At 46.9% G+C, this 15,537-nt stretch overlaps 1 protein-coding gene across 1 annotated transcript in view; it reads right to left on the bottom strand.

The window, feature by feature from the left end:
- Positions 1-15,537, bottom strand: part of Sh3pxd2a (SH3 and PX domains 2A) — a 192,728-nt gene that overhangs the window by 143,694 nt on the left and 33,497 nt on the right. Inside the window, exon 2 of the mRNA XM_042689196.1 lies at positions 4,149-4,229. Within this exon, the coding sequence (XP_042545130.1) occupies positions 4,149-4,229 (81 nt within the window). The remainder of the gene's footprint in view (positions 1-4,148; positions 4,230-15,537) is intronic.

Genomic DNA, 15,537 nt, shown 5'->3' with positions numbered 1-15,537 from the left:
AGTGGTACACACCTGTAATCCCAGCACTTAGGAATCAGAAATAGGAGAAATGGCTAGGCACCAGATACACCTGTAATCCTAGCTACTCAGGAAGCTGAAAACTAAGCAGCACAGTTCAAAGCCCACCTGATCAGGAAAGTCCTTGAGATTCTCATCTCCAATTAACCATCAAAAATGGCAGGAGTTGAGGCTGGGTAGCAGAGTCAGCCTGGGTCATTTAACTCAATTCTTCCACTCACACTCACAAACAGGGACAGTTGCCAGATGCAAAATGCAGGACAGGCAATGACACTTGAATTTCACATGATGAACAATAACTTACTTCTCATGCAATGGATGGAACACACTTATTCAAGATTCAATGTTTATCTGAAATTCTGTGTCACTGGACATTGATCTAGCAACCCTGATCCGGGGCATTACCAGCAGCAGGTTGCCCGTGAGTGTGAGCTGTGGTGGGGTGGGGGTTGGGGAGGGTAACAGAGAGTTACTTGGACCAGCTCTGCACACCCGAGACTTCAGATAAGTGTGGCCATGTGTGGTTTCCAGCCCTTCCCTTCCCTACATCCGGAGAGGAGCTCTCTAAAGAGCCACCAGAGTTCCCAGGCCACATAGAGGGCTCCTTAATGTCAGGGGTAAGCTCAGAGAGGGTACTAGCTCTCCAGTAAGCACAAGGCTGTTGGTTCTTGCCTCCTTTCTGCCTGCAGCAGGCCTGAAGCTGCTTGTACCCAGGGATTTCTCGGAAGCTCCACACTCAAGGCACACAGGCATTTGGAATAGCTGTTCAATTGAAATACTCTATCAAAGGAGCACATTATACAAGAACCTCGTCTCAGTCAAGCTTTGAAGATGACAACCCAGAGAGCTGTCCTGCTTCACACCCAGGAGGCTGGGTTCTGTGGTGGAGAGAAATGGAAAAGCTGAATCTAGGGTCCTGTTCTGCTTTGTGATGGAGCACCCAGATTCACAAGCTTCCTGGTCTCCTAGCTGCAGAGGGACACAAAAGTCAGGGGGAAGGGTGGCCATGCATATCCCAGGGGTTCTCCCCCTACCCCAGAAGAAATGGCGAATTCTGAGAGTAGATCTGCACAGCCTCCATAGCCCTCCACTCTTGTTCAGGGGAAGGTCATCCTGCACATTGATTCCTGGGCTACAGGACCTCCTTACGGTACTCTGACCTCCACCAGGGGCAAAAGACACCATTTGAAGAGAAAAAGTAAGAGTGAGTGTAAAAGCACATCCATGCTAGGGATGCAGTAACCATAGGCGGGGTCCCAGGAGGGTATCCAAGGCATGTCCATGCCCCCTGCTACTCTCTAAATGCACAAACCCAACCAGTGCCCACGCAGTGCCAGATGTGAATGTACAATGCACAGTCTACACAAGTTTTGTTACATGACTCTGCACTAAGGTGCCCAGTGGAGGGGGGAAAGTCTGGAAGTAAAATTAAAACGGACACACCCTTTTTTCTGGAAGAGATCTTAAACCAGACTCACAGAGGGATCCATGGCACCCAGAGAATCAAAACCACAAGTTGGTGGTATCAGTTAAGCGGCTTCTCCCATGCTGGTTCAATGGTCCCAGGATGGGGCTCAGCCAGAAGGGGAGGAGCAGTGTTCCAGGGAGCAGACCTGTGGCCACACCCACCTCTTACACACACACACACACACACACACACACACACACACACACAAACATTTGCTTACACACCCCTTGCTGACTCCAAGGTCCACTCCACAGAGTAACCCACAGCAACAATCAAGTATCAAGAAAAATATAATCAGCTCATCCAACCTTTGTAACAACCCTACTGGGTGAGTCCTGTCCAAATCTTCACTCTACAGATGGGCCCATCTGGAGTTACATGGTGACAGAGCCAGTCCCAGGCTAGGTGTCCCTCATGTCTAAACTCTAAGCCACTCTCTTACACTACCTCTCAGAAAGCTGAGTTCTGGGGAGCACCACTATGCAGAGACAGAGTCAGCAACCCCATGCCACCATACTAAAACCATAGGATCCATAAATAAGAAAGCCATGAAAACGAATGAATAAATGAATGAATGAATGCCATGTAAATGAATGCCACTAGAAGTCATCACCCTCTGCAAAAAGCTCAATTCCAAAGGACCATCCCAGCCACTCTCCAGCTGCATCTACAGTCATCCTTGTATATCCAACGAAGATTGGTGCTAAGATCATCTCCCCCTGTAGATACCAAGGTCTGCAGACACTCAAGCCTTTGTATAAAATAGCAGAGCATTTGCACAGAACCTATGCACATCCGGCATCGACTTTAAATCTTCTCTTGATTACTTATGACCCTAATGTAATGCAAATGCAATGCAAATAACTCTTACACTAGATTACTTAGGGATGAATGCCAAGGAAAAAAGAAAGCCTGTACATGTTCAATACAGATGAAAGTTTTATGAAAGTATTTTCAATCCAGTTGGTTGGAGCTACAGATGTGGAATGTGTAGAGAGACAGAGGATGACCCACATAGACAAGCCCGGCCTGTCCTGGCCACTCCAAGAGGAGAGCCAGCACATCTTGTGCCCTTCTCCTGACATGACATGAAGGAAATAAACCCTCTGGGCAAGGGAGAGGTGGGGAAGTCGAATTCCTTTCTTGTGAGATTCTGAGACTTGGAAGGGGGTGGGGGACCAGAACAGAAGTTCTGATTTGGAAGTTTCCCCTGGCTTTCAGACCCCCTCCAGCTCATCAATGAGCCCATTCAGAGTTTCTTCTCCCCAACTGAGTTATCATTTCCTGTCCAGCACACTGTACCCATTGATGGGGTATCGCAAATTCTACCAGTTTATGCTGGAAGGACCCAAGGAGACTGGACAGAAATTAGAAGAGGAAGAAAAGGAGGCAGGAGGGAAAGGAATGGCTTCCAAGCCCATATTGTTGGATGAAGAGAGAATCTGTACTAGTGGAAGCTGGCTCCCCTTTCACTTGTCTCACAGCACTAAGGACAATAAGAAAATCATGAATGATGTGGCAAAGACGTAGGCCTGCCTCTTTTAAGATGACCCATTACCAAAGGCCTGCAAAGGAAGGAGTGGACCCTGGTTGTGAGTACTAAGAGTAGGTGTTTCTTTTTTTGTGTTTTTGTGGGCCTCAACCAGACTCACATCTAAGGGAGACTCTAGAATATTTCAGCTTCCTAGGTAAAGTTGCTATTTATCTCATGCTGACTGGTACAGAGAGAGCATCTGACACAAATCAAGCCAATCAGACTCTTCTTTGGGATTTATCAATTTGGAACCAGCAAAAAAGTCAGTGTCTCTGCTGTTGGGAGCCACAAATATGAAATTCCAAAGCTATCCTAAAGGTGTAAAGAAACAGAAGCCAAGGACAGCGCCAGAGGGCAGTAGAGACAAGACATGGAGAGCCGGCTCTGGTTTCAGTGGGATTTGAAGCCCACCACTTCATGACCCTCTCTCCAGCTGTAGATGATTACGTAAGTTCCCCTGATACAATTGTGTCTAAGCTAGCATGAATGTAAACCTTCCATTTGTCACCAAAAGAAGCCTAACTAAACTAGTGGGTGTCTCTAATGGTAACTATTGGGCTCATCCGACCCTTCTTCTGTAGGAACATGTTTATGCAAAGTAGATGCACACACACTATCCACATGTACCAACCGGGTGGCAAGTGCCTTATTTGGTCAGACAGACACTGTGGTATGCCCAGTTTGTGTCTGAAGTTTAAGAAATTGCTTATTTTCTGTTTCAGTCTTCTCTAGTGTGTTTGCTTTTCTTTGCCTGCAATGAGGTGGCGGCTTGTGTCTCATCTTGGATGTTTATAGACATGTCTGTTCAGGCACAGAGCACCCAGCGCCATCTTCCGCCTCTTCACCATGGCTTCCTACCTCCTCTGCCCCCCCCCACCCCAGCAAACGAGGGTGACAAAGCCCAACTGTTAAGTCCGTCTGAGGAAGCCAACAAAGCCCTGAGTGTCTGTTCACTACCTCCAAGGAGACCAGCCTAACTCCACTGTTCAGCTTCCCTCATCTCTCCCTCTGCACTCATCTAGAGTGAGACCCTGAGCACTCTGCTATGGCCTCTCTGAAACAGTGAAGACATGAAAAGGCCAGCATGTCAAAGAGACTCAGGCACCATCTGACCTTCGGATAACTCACCTGCAGGTCAAAGAACTTGCTGTACCTCCGGTAGATGGTCTGGGAGGTGGAGTCAGACCAGGTCACATTGATAATGTACACCTGTGGGAAAAGAGATAAGAGCAGGTAAGCAGGGACCAATGCTGGGATACAAGCAATGCCAGATAAAAAAGAATGGCCAGGGACGGTCTTTTCCTTACCTATTCCCAACATGAATATAGTGTCAGATACCAAGTAGATGCTACCATATATCTAAATACATACACACACATCTGGAGGGGCATTCAATAGAATGCTAAGGATCATTCTCTTAGTAGAACAGAATTAAAACTTCAGTTTTAATTTAGCTTTAGTTTCCTTCATGTATACCTGTATATACACACATATACCACACACATACATATATACATACCACACACATACGTGTGTATGTGTTATACAACGAACCTAAAATTGGGATTGTTACATTATTCTTTTGGGGGGTAATATTGGTGTTTGAATTCAAAGTTTTGTGTTCACTGAGCCTCCAGCCCCGCTGGTTATTCAGGAAACAGTCTTGTGGACTTTTCTGCCCAGCCCTGAACCACAGCCCTCCAAATCTCAGCCTTCTGAGTAGGTAGAATTATAGGCAGCACCTGGCTTACATTATTTTTTTTTTTTTTTTAAGATACTGGGGCTTGAACTCAGGGCCTGCCGGGCACTGCCATTTACTCTAAAGTTTGAGAAGCAGTAGAAATTAACTGCTTTAAAAAAAAAATGTGTCAGAAGGCTGGCAGTTCAAAGCCAGCCCATACAGGAAAGCCCATGGGACTCTTATTTCCAAATAACCAGCAAAAAGCCAGAAGTGGATATGAACACCATTCTTGGGCAAAAAAGCTGAGGGACAACACCCAGGCCCTGAGTTCAAGCCTATTGAGCCAGCTGATCGGCAGCTCCATATCTCTCCCACCTCCACCTCCAGGACATCCATCCTTGGGCAGGGAACAGATAGGTCCACATGCCCAATGTTGCCGGCTAAGGGTAAGAAGGCCTGGAGTGGCCTAGCCTGGCTGCAGCGTGAGCCAGCAATCCCGCCTGCAGGTCATTAGACGGCAGTCATTCCCCCATTCCCCTGGGCCAGACAAGCAGAGCGCAGAGGAAGGGCTTAACTGGGGCTTAACACCCATGCTCCATCCTGTGCAGTAATTAGGGGCTTCCCTTCCCCTTCCAGAGAGAATTAATCACAGGCTCACAGGCCTGGGCAGCCAGAGGATCCAGAGAGGCATTTAGTTTTTGGGTTGTTTTTTTTTTTTTTTAAATAAAGCATACATCAGTTACTGGTGTGGGGGGGATTTCCACTCCAACATTTCCACTCATGTATACAATGTGCTCCATTCAATCTCACCACCTCTTCACGCCCCTCCTCCTCCCCTCTTCTTAGGAGAATTTCAACCAGCTTCATTGTTCTATTTTCATACATGCAAACATCTTCATCCACTCTTCTTGTTAACCCGACATCCTCCCACTAGTGCCTCTCTTTCCCATCCCCCCAGACCTCCTACTGACCAGCAGCTTTCATTGAGGTTTTTTTATACCAATTTCATCTATAGTTGCAATGTGCTTCAAAATTATTCACTCCCCTCTTCCTTTCTCTCTCTCTCTCTCTCTCTCTCTCTCTCTCTCTCTCTCTCTTTATGTCAGTACTCAGCCTTGAACTCAGGGCTTCATGCTTTCTCGCTCAAGGCTGGTACTTTAACACCTAAGCCATATTTCCAGCTCCAATTTTTTTGCTGGTTAATAAATTAAGAATCTCTCAGGCAGGGCACTGGTGGCTCATGCCTATAATCCTAGCTACTAAGGAGACTGAAATCTGAGGATTACAGTTAGAAGCTAGCTTAGTCAGTAAAGTCCATGAAACTCTTATCTTCAATTAGCTACCAAAAAAGCTGGAAGTGGAGCTGTAGTTCAAATGGTAGAGCTATTAGCTAGCTTTGAGCCAAAGAAGTGATAAGACAATGCCCAAGCCCTAAGTTCAAGCCCCAGGTGTGGCGCGCGCGCGCACACACACACACACACACACACACACACACACACACAAAGTCGCGCGCGCACGCACACACACACACACACACACACACACACACACACACAAAGTCTTTCAGATTTGTCTGCTTCAAACCTCAGATCTTAGCCTGGTGGCTCCTTTGCCAGGGGGAAGAAGCAAATTCTGGTGAAACCAGAATTGATGAAACCTCAATCATTTTCACGCCCAGCACTCTGCTCAGTGACCCAAGATACTCAGGCCCTCCATACAGCAGCTCTCGCCTTCAGGATTGCCAGGCCTGATGCACAGCGTCATCACTTGTAGAATGCTCACTGTTGCGGGCAGGGCTGGGACAAGAACCCAGACAGCTCCCAGACTAGGAGCTGAGACGTGACAAGAACATGAGAGAGTCCTTAAAATAGTTGAAAACTTCAAGTAATCATCTCTGTTTAAAACCTGACCTGAACCTACATCGAAAAATACACACTTTGAAGCCTCAAACCAATGTTTCACACCTGTAATCCTAGCTAATCAGGAGGCTGAGATTTGAGGATAGCGGTTCAAAGCCAACCTGGACAAGATAGTCCATGACACTCTTATCTCCAACAAAAGATCAGAAGTGGATCTGTGGCTCAAGTGGTAGAGTGGTAGCCTTGAGCAAAAAGCTCAAGGAGAAGGCCCGGGCTCTGAGTTCAAGCCTCAGGACCACTAGTCTAGGATATGATCATGATTTCCACCCAAAAGTATTTCATCCCTCATTTGGCAATGGGTTGCTTCCCTAATTCCTTGCATCACATTTCAGGTGCCCTGTGCAGACAGGAGTAGAGGTGGTGGGGAATGGGCCCCTAACTCCCAGGTTCTCCAAACTTCTGGGATGTGCCAGAGGCCCACAGTCTCCTCCCTTGAACATTCCGAGTCTGGGTTGAGGAGCCGTTCAGAGGCCTCCCTGGAGATAACCCAGACACACGATACTCTCCAGACCCCATCCTCTCAGGGGGCTCTCTATTTTCATCCAAACCTTGAACATCCTCGATTATCACCCTAGATAAATGAGGGATACACAGAATTTCAGCCCAGCCCGCTCCTAGAGCTCTATCCTGCCAGCTCTGGAAACTTTAGAGATAAACTGCAGAGAAAGAACAGGTGTCGGAAAGGGGGACGGGGCAGAGGTCACCTGAGAAAGCCAGCTCTGTTTACTGAGCCTGCGTCAGGGGCCCAGATAAATCCCCCTCTGGTCTTCGGAGCAGCAGAGATAACATTACCCAGCAGCTGGGTTTCAAAAGCGTTGGCAATTACATGTCCTGCTTCTAAGCACATTGCTGGGGGCTTATGTTTCCCAGGTGAAGTTGCCCTTCCTTCTGGATTTAAAAAAAAAAAAATGCACGGCTTCTGTTTCCCAGTCTCTGGTCACTTCAGGCAGATGGTAGCATCTACGAATCCTCACTAGATAAAGACCAACAACCCTGTCTAGCTTCCCTGGAGCTGGTGCAGGTTGCCGTGCTTTCCTGAAGCTCTTATTCCACAGAGGAGAATCTTTGGGATGGGCACAGATGTCTTTCTAGGTACCTAGCATAGTGCCTCAGTCCAATCAACTGTCCAGCAGACTAGTAGCTTTGTCTTGCCTATACTAACCTTTGAACGAGAACATGACCTGGATGTCAGGCTCAAAGCTCAACTCCAGAGCACTGAGGCCAGGCCAGTTTTACAGATAGAAGTCCATACTGAGACCTGGGCTGTGACTGACCAACAACTGCAAATATGTGGTCCACAGAAACCTACAACCTGCCCATGTATAATAAAAAAAGCTAGGAGTTTCTGATGTTTAACCTATTCTGCTTTTGCTGATGGAAAGGATGAGAGGCAAGGGGTTAGGGGCTCTGCAGGAAACTGTAACCCTGTGGTGCAGTGGCTCCATTGACAAAGGAAGGACTCCTTTTCCTTGCTCCCCTGCTAGCTGCCCCTGGCCTTGGGCCAAATAGAAACCCAATGACAATCTTCCTTCATGGGCTCACACCACCACAGTGCTGGGATCAGATGGCCAGGACTAGCGCTGCTATATACAGACCTGAGCAAGCTGTTCCCTGCTAAAAGGTTACCTGGTCCAGAGATGACCTTTTCTCTAGGCCCAAAGTGTACACTCTACCTTGGGGCTGCAGCATACCAACCAAAGAATACCACTTGTTCCTCCTCATCCCTAGTGGTGGGTGTCAAAGGGTTGTCATTGCTTCCTACAGTCCTGGATGTCATAGCCCTCCTGCTGTGACCTACTGCACCCCACTGGAAGGCAGTGATGGCCTCAATGGTAAAGATCCCTCTTGACACCACCTGGCTGCACCCAGAGAGGGTCCAGCAGAGCCCCTGCATCCAGCCTGGGCCCCCTTTGTCTCGGGAGTCTTTGCAGTACTGCAAGACTTCATTTCACAGTTAGTCCTTTATTATTCTATCTGCCCTTGTTTGCTAATAGTTGGTGCAGAACAATCCAGTTCTTGACACAGGGTGTGTCAGTCCCTATTTAACATGGGCGAGTCATTCTCCCTCCCACGCCTGCCTCCCCATCAGCAAAACCTGTCTCGCCCTTTCCTCTGGTCTGCTTGTCGCTGGGCACGGAAATCATAACTGGCTCACCTAATGATTTTTGCAGCCATGAAGAAGCAGCGGAGGAGAGAACCTTTGGAGATGTTTTCCAACCCCAGAAGAAAAACCCAAGTGGCCAAGGGGTAGCACACACCTGTATCTGACTGGGTACAAGGATGTGTCCCTAAGCCAGCAAAACCTAAATGAATATTCCCTGGCCACTTGGCTAATGTGTTGAGTTCAGTCATCTCCTCTGGGTGTTGTTTGTTCTTGGGGGTAGAGAAGACGAGGGTGCAGATTGGGAGAACCACCACCACTGTGAAGTCTGATTTGGAGGCAACCTTCCAGGCCTGCTGCAGGTGAAAGATCAGATGGCCCTCTATTGTTCCTGGCCCCCTGCTCCAGGCTCTCACTGGACTATGTTCATGGAGGAATCACAGGGAATACAGCGGAAGTGAGCCCCAGGAAGGCTCCAGAAGGGGGTCTGTGCCTCTCAGATTATACATCCACCCCCAATCTTCTTGAAAACCAGAGTACCACTACAGATATGGTTAACCAAGCCCTTTTCTACAGGATAAGCACTCACCCGGAGAAGACAACAATCCACACACACCTATGCCCTGGAGAACATCACTGGAGAGTATGCATGTTGGATGCCGGGCACACTCAGTGTCTGATTTTGTGCACAGACATCATAAGCTTTGGCTACTTTCTTCTTTTTTTGTCTCCTGTAACTACGGTTTGGACTCGGGGCTTCATGCTTGCTACGCAGACACCATTTGCACCATGCTCCCTTTGCCCTTTTTGATTTATTTATTCTTCAGATAGGATCTTGGCCTTTTACCCTGGAGAGTGCCTTAAACCATGATCCTTCCATCTCCACCTCCTATACAGCTGTGACTACAGGAGTACCCCCCCATGCTTGACTACTTATTGAACTTGGAAGCCAGAGGGTCTGTAGGAAACCTTCCCTCTCAGGGGCCTCCACTTATGATTCTGTACAGTGGAGACAATTGTAGATCCTTCAATTCTGGTGCTCGTGTGAGGACTCAGTGAGCTAATCCCTGTGATTCCTCCCTAGAATAGAAACTTCCTGAAGGTGGGTCCAGCTTCCTAGAGTCCAGCATGAGGCTTAACTCACTTAATGATCCCTAAATACCTGAAGGAACAAAATAACCTGCAAATACTAAGTGAGTGTTTACCTAGTACTTGGTTTTATGCCAAGTTAAAGAGAAAGTGAGGCAAACTCTTAACAGGCCCTGGCAGCTCAGAAAAGGCAGCCTGGATAGCAGGACTCACTGATAAACTGAACAGGGTACAGTATAAAAATGGAGTGGTGGGGCACCCCCAAAAAACCAAGCCTCAGAAGGAACAGAGGGAGACAGCTTTGAAAGTGCCACTGGGTTTTTTTTTTGTTTTTTTTGGGGGGGTCCGATTGTGGGGCCGGAACTCTGGGCCTGGGTGCTGTCCCTCAGCTCTTCAGCTCAAGGCTAGCACTCTACCACTTAAGCCACAGCGCCACTTCCGGCCTTTTTCTTTTTTCTTATGTGGTGCTGAGGAATCGAACCCAGGGTCTCAGGCATGCAAGGCAAGCGCTCTACCACTGAGCCACCTTCCCAGCCCAGTGCCACTGGGTTTGAATTTCGGCACCAACAATTCCCTGCAGTGTGGGCTTGAAGTGTCTTAGCCTTTCGGAGTCATGCTTTCCTCAGCCTCAAAGTGTGGGTTAAAAAGGAGCTTCTCATTAAACAGGGAGATGCATGTGGAATACTCAGCACAGAGCAGGACACAGTAAAATGGGCGCTCTTTAGGGAAGAACACAGGAAGGCAGAGAGAGTGAACTGATTTCTTTCCATTTGCATGTAATTCAGATCCTAACTCCATGAACAGAAATAGGGAAAGCTAGAGGTAGGACACAAAGGGACACAGATGGATGCACACACACACACACACACACACACACACACACACACACACGCATGTGCACAGGAGGGTTTTTTGTTTTTTTTTTTTACTACAAATAAGCCCAGCCTGGGAAAACAGAAGAGCAAAAAATAGCTCTGCTGCTCAGGGCCAGGAAGACCATGGCGGTGCCCAGGACTGTCTGCAAAAAGGATGGACGTGCTATGGCCGGCCCCGCCAGGGTTGGAGGCTTTTTTTTTTTTTCTCTTTCTTTCTTCCACATTTCCTGGAGAGGAAATGAGTGTATAATCTGAGAGCTCTCAGGATTCACAAACTCTGCATGGACCTACAAGAAAGAATCAGCCATCAGAACTCTATCCTCAGAGTCACCAGAGCTAGAAGGAAAAAGCAAAAACAGACACAGTGATTCTGCATCTCTGTTTCTTCCATATGCAAACAATTTCATTAATCAAGAATACCAAGAACCGGGGCTGGGAAGGTGGCTCAGTGGTAGAGCGCTTGCCTTGCATGCCTGAGGCCCTGGGTTCAATTCCTCAACACCACATAAGAAAAAAGCCGGAAGTGGCGCTGTGGCTCAAGTGGTAGAGCGCTAGCCTTGAGCTGAAGAGCTGAGGGACAGCACCCAGGCCCAGAGTTCAGGCCCCACGACTGGACCCCACCCCCCAAAAAAAAAAAAAAGAATACCAAGAACCATCACAGCCATGCCTGTTTGTTGAGTACTAACTATGTCCCTGGCATCCCTAGGCACCTTATCAATTATTTATCTATGGGGACAATGTCATAGCCTCAAGTGCACAGAGAAGAAACTGAGGCCAATGCCAGTAACTCACTGATCTATCTGTGGGCTGGGGCTCAGATTCAAACTCATCTGGTCCCTCCAGTGTTGGAACACTTTGTCCTCTTTAATAGGGACATCTGTCTATCTGGCTCAAGACAATCTAAGAATGTACCCTCCGGTTCAATGTTCAGCTCTGCCAAGGGCTTGCTTCTTGAGCAGAAGACCTTTCCAGATCATTTCATCAGTACCTGAGCTGTATATGAGGCAAGCGTGGAGGGAACTCTGTCCTGCATTCCTGGAGCTCTGCTATGTCCATTTTACAATCAGTCATACCAACACCGCAAAAAGGGAACACTCTCCAAGCCATTCCATGTTCATAAACTCTAGGTACTCACTTCTGCCTCACTGTGAAGATCACTGTAGTTCTCACTAAATACGACTTCTCGTCCCAGGTCTTCCCCCTCAAAGTGCCTGACACAGCCTTTGCACTCCAAGAATTTCATTCTGTTCCCCTATAGAAGATTCTGAGTGCGAGCAACAGCACTAGGCCGGCAAAAAGATCCACTTTGGGTTTCTAGAATTCTGGGTATGCCTCTTCCCACCTACATTCTCCAGAATACTTGGGGATATGTGGATGACCTTTATAGCAACCTTCCATCCTACAACCCTGCCGCCACCCTCTGGGGCCAAGCCGGCTTACCAAAGGAAATGAGACTGGTCACCTTGAACCAGCAGGTGCCACAACTGGCAATAAACTTCTTAGGGAATGCACACACAATGCGCTGCTGAACCATCCAAAGAACTGTACTCCTGAGCCTTGGAGGAGCTGGGCTACAGCCACGCGGTTCAAGAAAAGAGTTAGAAAGGGGGATTCTTATAGCACATACTTCCAAATCCATGCCTGACCCTGTCCTCGACACACATCCTGCCAACGTGCCCGCTCCTTCGTCACACCATAGAGAGCAAGGCAAAGGTCAACACACACAGCATGGTTTCCGCTTCCTGGGCAACACAGCATACAGGGAAGGCCAGAGACCAGGGGCTCTGGTGAGCACACACACACATACACACACACACACACACACACACACACACACACACACACACACACACACACACACACACACACACACACACACACACACACACAGCCCGCAGGGGAAGTGACCCAGTGCTTCCTCCCTTCCAGCCCACACACTCACACCTTCCTCTCTGCTGTGCTCAGCAAAGCTCCTTGGTGAGCGAAGGCAGATATTCAGAGGTTTAGGCAATCTATCCTCAAATTTGCATTCTCTTTGACTCATGTGCAAGACATATGTATGTATGTGTTGTGTATGTATAGAAGGATGTTCACTGTAAGAAAAAAAAGAACAGGAAATATTGAATATTCATTGATTGTTTAAAATGTATGTAAGTTACAGCTCATATAAGAATTAAAGAATATGCGCTTATTGTTATGGGGAAATGTCCTAGAAATAATAAGAAAAGAAGGGGGAAGGGGAGAACGCAGGCAAGAATTCATTGTATTTACTACAGAATTGAGAACTGTAAGGAAAGGGTAGGTCGAAGGAGGGTGAAGATGTCAAAGTCATGACACAGATCAAAATGCACTGTATACATAAACTGCTTTGTTAAATGGCAAAAAATTCAATACATAACCTAAAATTAAGATAAATAAGGGAAGCAGTGGGTTGGAAGAGGTGCGTGAGAATGCTGAATGGGGGGACATTGATCAAGATGCATCGCATTCGGAAACTGCATTGGTGAGTGACAACTCCTTTGTACAACTACTTAAAGATAATAAAAATATTTTCCAATGAAAAAAGGGAAAAGAAAAAAGATGTTCACAGCTGTGATCCCAGTTACTCAGGAAGCTGAGATAAGAGGGTTGAGGCTTAAAGCCAGCTGGGCAGCCAGCCTGGAAGACCTATATCTACAATCAACGAGAGAAGCCAAAAGTGGAACTATAGCTCAAGTGGGAGAGGGCCAGCTGTAGGCCAAGAAGCTAAGCAAGAATGCAAGGCCTTGAGTTCAATCCCCAGTACAGGCACAAACAAATTATAAAGCAGAATCCATACACCATAATTACATTTATTTGGAGTATATTGATTGGAGGAAGGGTTGTACATGTTCATATACATTAAAAAGAAAAAAATATAGCCAACTGACTACAGTAGTTATTTGGGAAAAATAGGAACAACTTAGCTTTTTACTTCATACATTGCTAGACGATTCCCTTTCACTTGAATATGTATGGTTTCATAACGTCACACAAGATTTCCATCTTAGAATACAACTGTGTCCTCTTAACCTGTGTCCTCATTTCTCTGCCTCCCATCTGCCATGCTGACACCCAGCAATTGCTCTGCTCCAGTGGGGCCATGTGGAGCTTCAGGTTCAATACCCAGCCCTGATGCCAAGAGGTGAAATGCTGAGTACACCTGACAGGTCACTTGGGGTACATGCTCAGGTTCCACCAGGGTAGGCTTTGGAGTGGGTCACTGGCGAGCTAAAGACACAAATGAAAACCCCTCTAACTACAAAGCACCATCATAGAGGAATTTGTTTCTAAAAGACTCAGCTCCCCTCAAGAAAGAGTGGTATTCAGCTTGATCTCCAGGTGCTGCCTCCAGGTTTGGAACTTATCAGAGCCAATGGGGCAAAGAAAACAAGGAGCCAGGCTTCTTCTTTCGGGGTTGTGGCTCTGTCTGAGCTTCCTCTGGAGCCTGAACTAGATGCCCCAAATGCCTAAACTTCAGTGAGCTAGTAGAGAGTTAGATCTGGGCCCTTCCTGGCTCAGGAGGAAGAGATGAAAGATATAGAGGTACTTAACAGAGGAAAAGATACGTTCTGCTCTCAGCATATATATATATATATATATATATATATATATATATATATATATATAGCCTGAGCACCAGCTGAGGGCCAGCCAAAGTGCTAGGGGCTGGGGATACAAGCAGGGAGCCAGACAGCGTCTGTTGTCATGGAACTCTACCAAGCCCAACAGAAAACACACCAGATCCTTGCTGCAGGGTGGTGAAGTGCAGTGCTAAGGCAGTACTGAGGAGAAATGCCATTTTAGATCAAGGGTCAGGGGAGACTTCTCCCAGCCCAGGACTGACTGAGCTGAGACTTAAATTTAGAAGACAAAGCACAATATTCCAAACTGGGGGGCGGGGGGGGGGGGGCAGTACATGGGATCTCAGTTGGACCCCATTCAAAATCAAAAGAAACACTACCTCCTGTCATACACAAAAATTAACTGAAAATGGACTGGACTTAAATGTGAAAAAGAAAGCAAATGATGTCTTGGGGGTGGGGGGGAGGGAGGTATATAGCTCTGTGGTGAGGACTTGCCTTTCATGTGTGTGAATTCCTATGAGGCCCTGGGTTTGATCCCCAGCACTTGGCAGGGGGAAGGGGGGGGGTCTTAACAAGCACTGATGATCTTGTATTAATCAGCAAATTCAAAAGTAAGATACCAAAACTACAAACTGGACTTCATGAAAATTAGAAACTGTTGTGCCATAGAGAGTTATCAGCAAAGAAAAAGTAAAAAGCCAGCTGTGTGCCACAGGCTGAGCTCTGAGGATCACAGTTCTGAGTCAAATTTGACAGTAAACTTTGTGAGATAATTATCTCCAATTAACCAACAAAACGCCGGAACTAGAGCTGTGGCTCAAGTCAGTAAAGCACTAACCCTGAACAAAAAAAGCTTAGGAATAGCATCCAAGCACTAAGTCCTAGTACTGCCAAAAAAAAAAAAGAGGAGTAAATAGACAATCCACAGAATGGGAGAAAATATTTGTCAGTCATCTATCTGCTAACAGGACCAGAATACATAGATAACTCTGAAATGTTTACACATGTACACATACATACGTGTGTATTCCTGTGCACACATGTATGTATATACGTATGTGTGTGCATGCATATGCTTTTGCACCACTGTGAAGTTAAAAAAGAAAGAAGTTGAATCTTTGCAAGTCAGGTCACCTGGGATCTGAAAGATCCAGAAAAGGCAAATCAATAAAGTATAGAGAGGGGCGTGGCACAGGGTAGGAAGTGACTGATACTAGGATTTCTTTTCTGGAAGATTAAATTTTCTA

The sequence above is a fragment of the Dipodomys spectabilis genome, unplaced genomic scaffold, assembly GCF_019054845.1.
Source record: "Dipodomys spectabilis isolate Male_0828 unplaced genomic scaffold, ASM1905484v1 ptg000125l, whole genome shotgun sequence".
Lineage (NCBI taxonomy): Eukaryota > Metazoa > Chordata > Mammalia > Rodentia > Heteromyidae > Dipodomys > Dipodomys spectabilis.
This window is presented reverse-complemented; position numbering and strand designations above follow the sequence as displayed.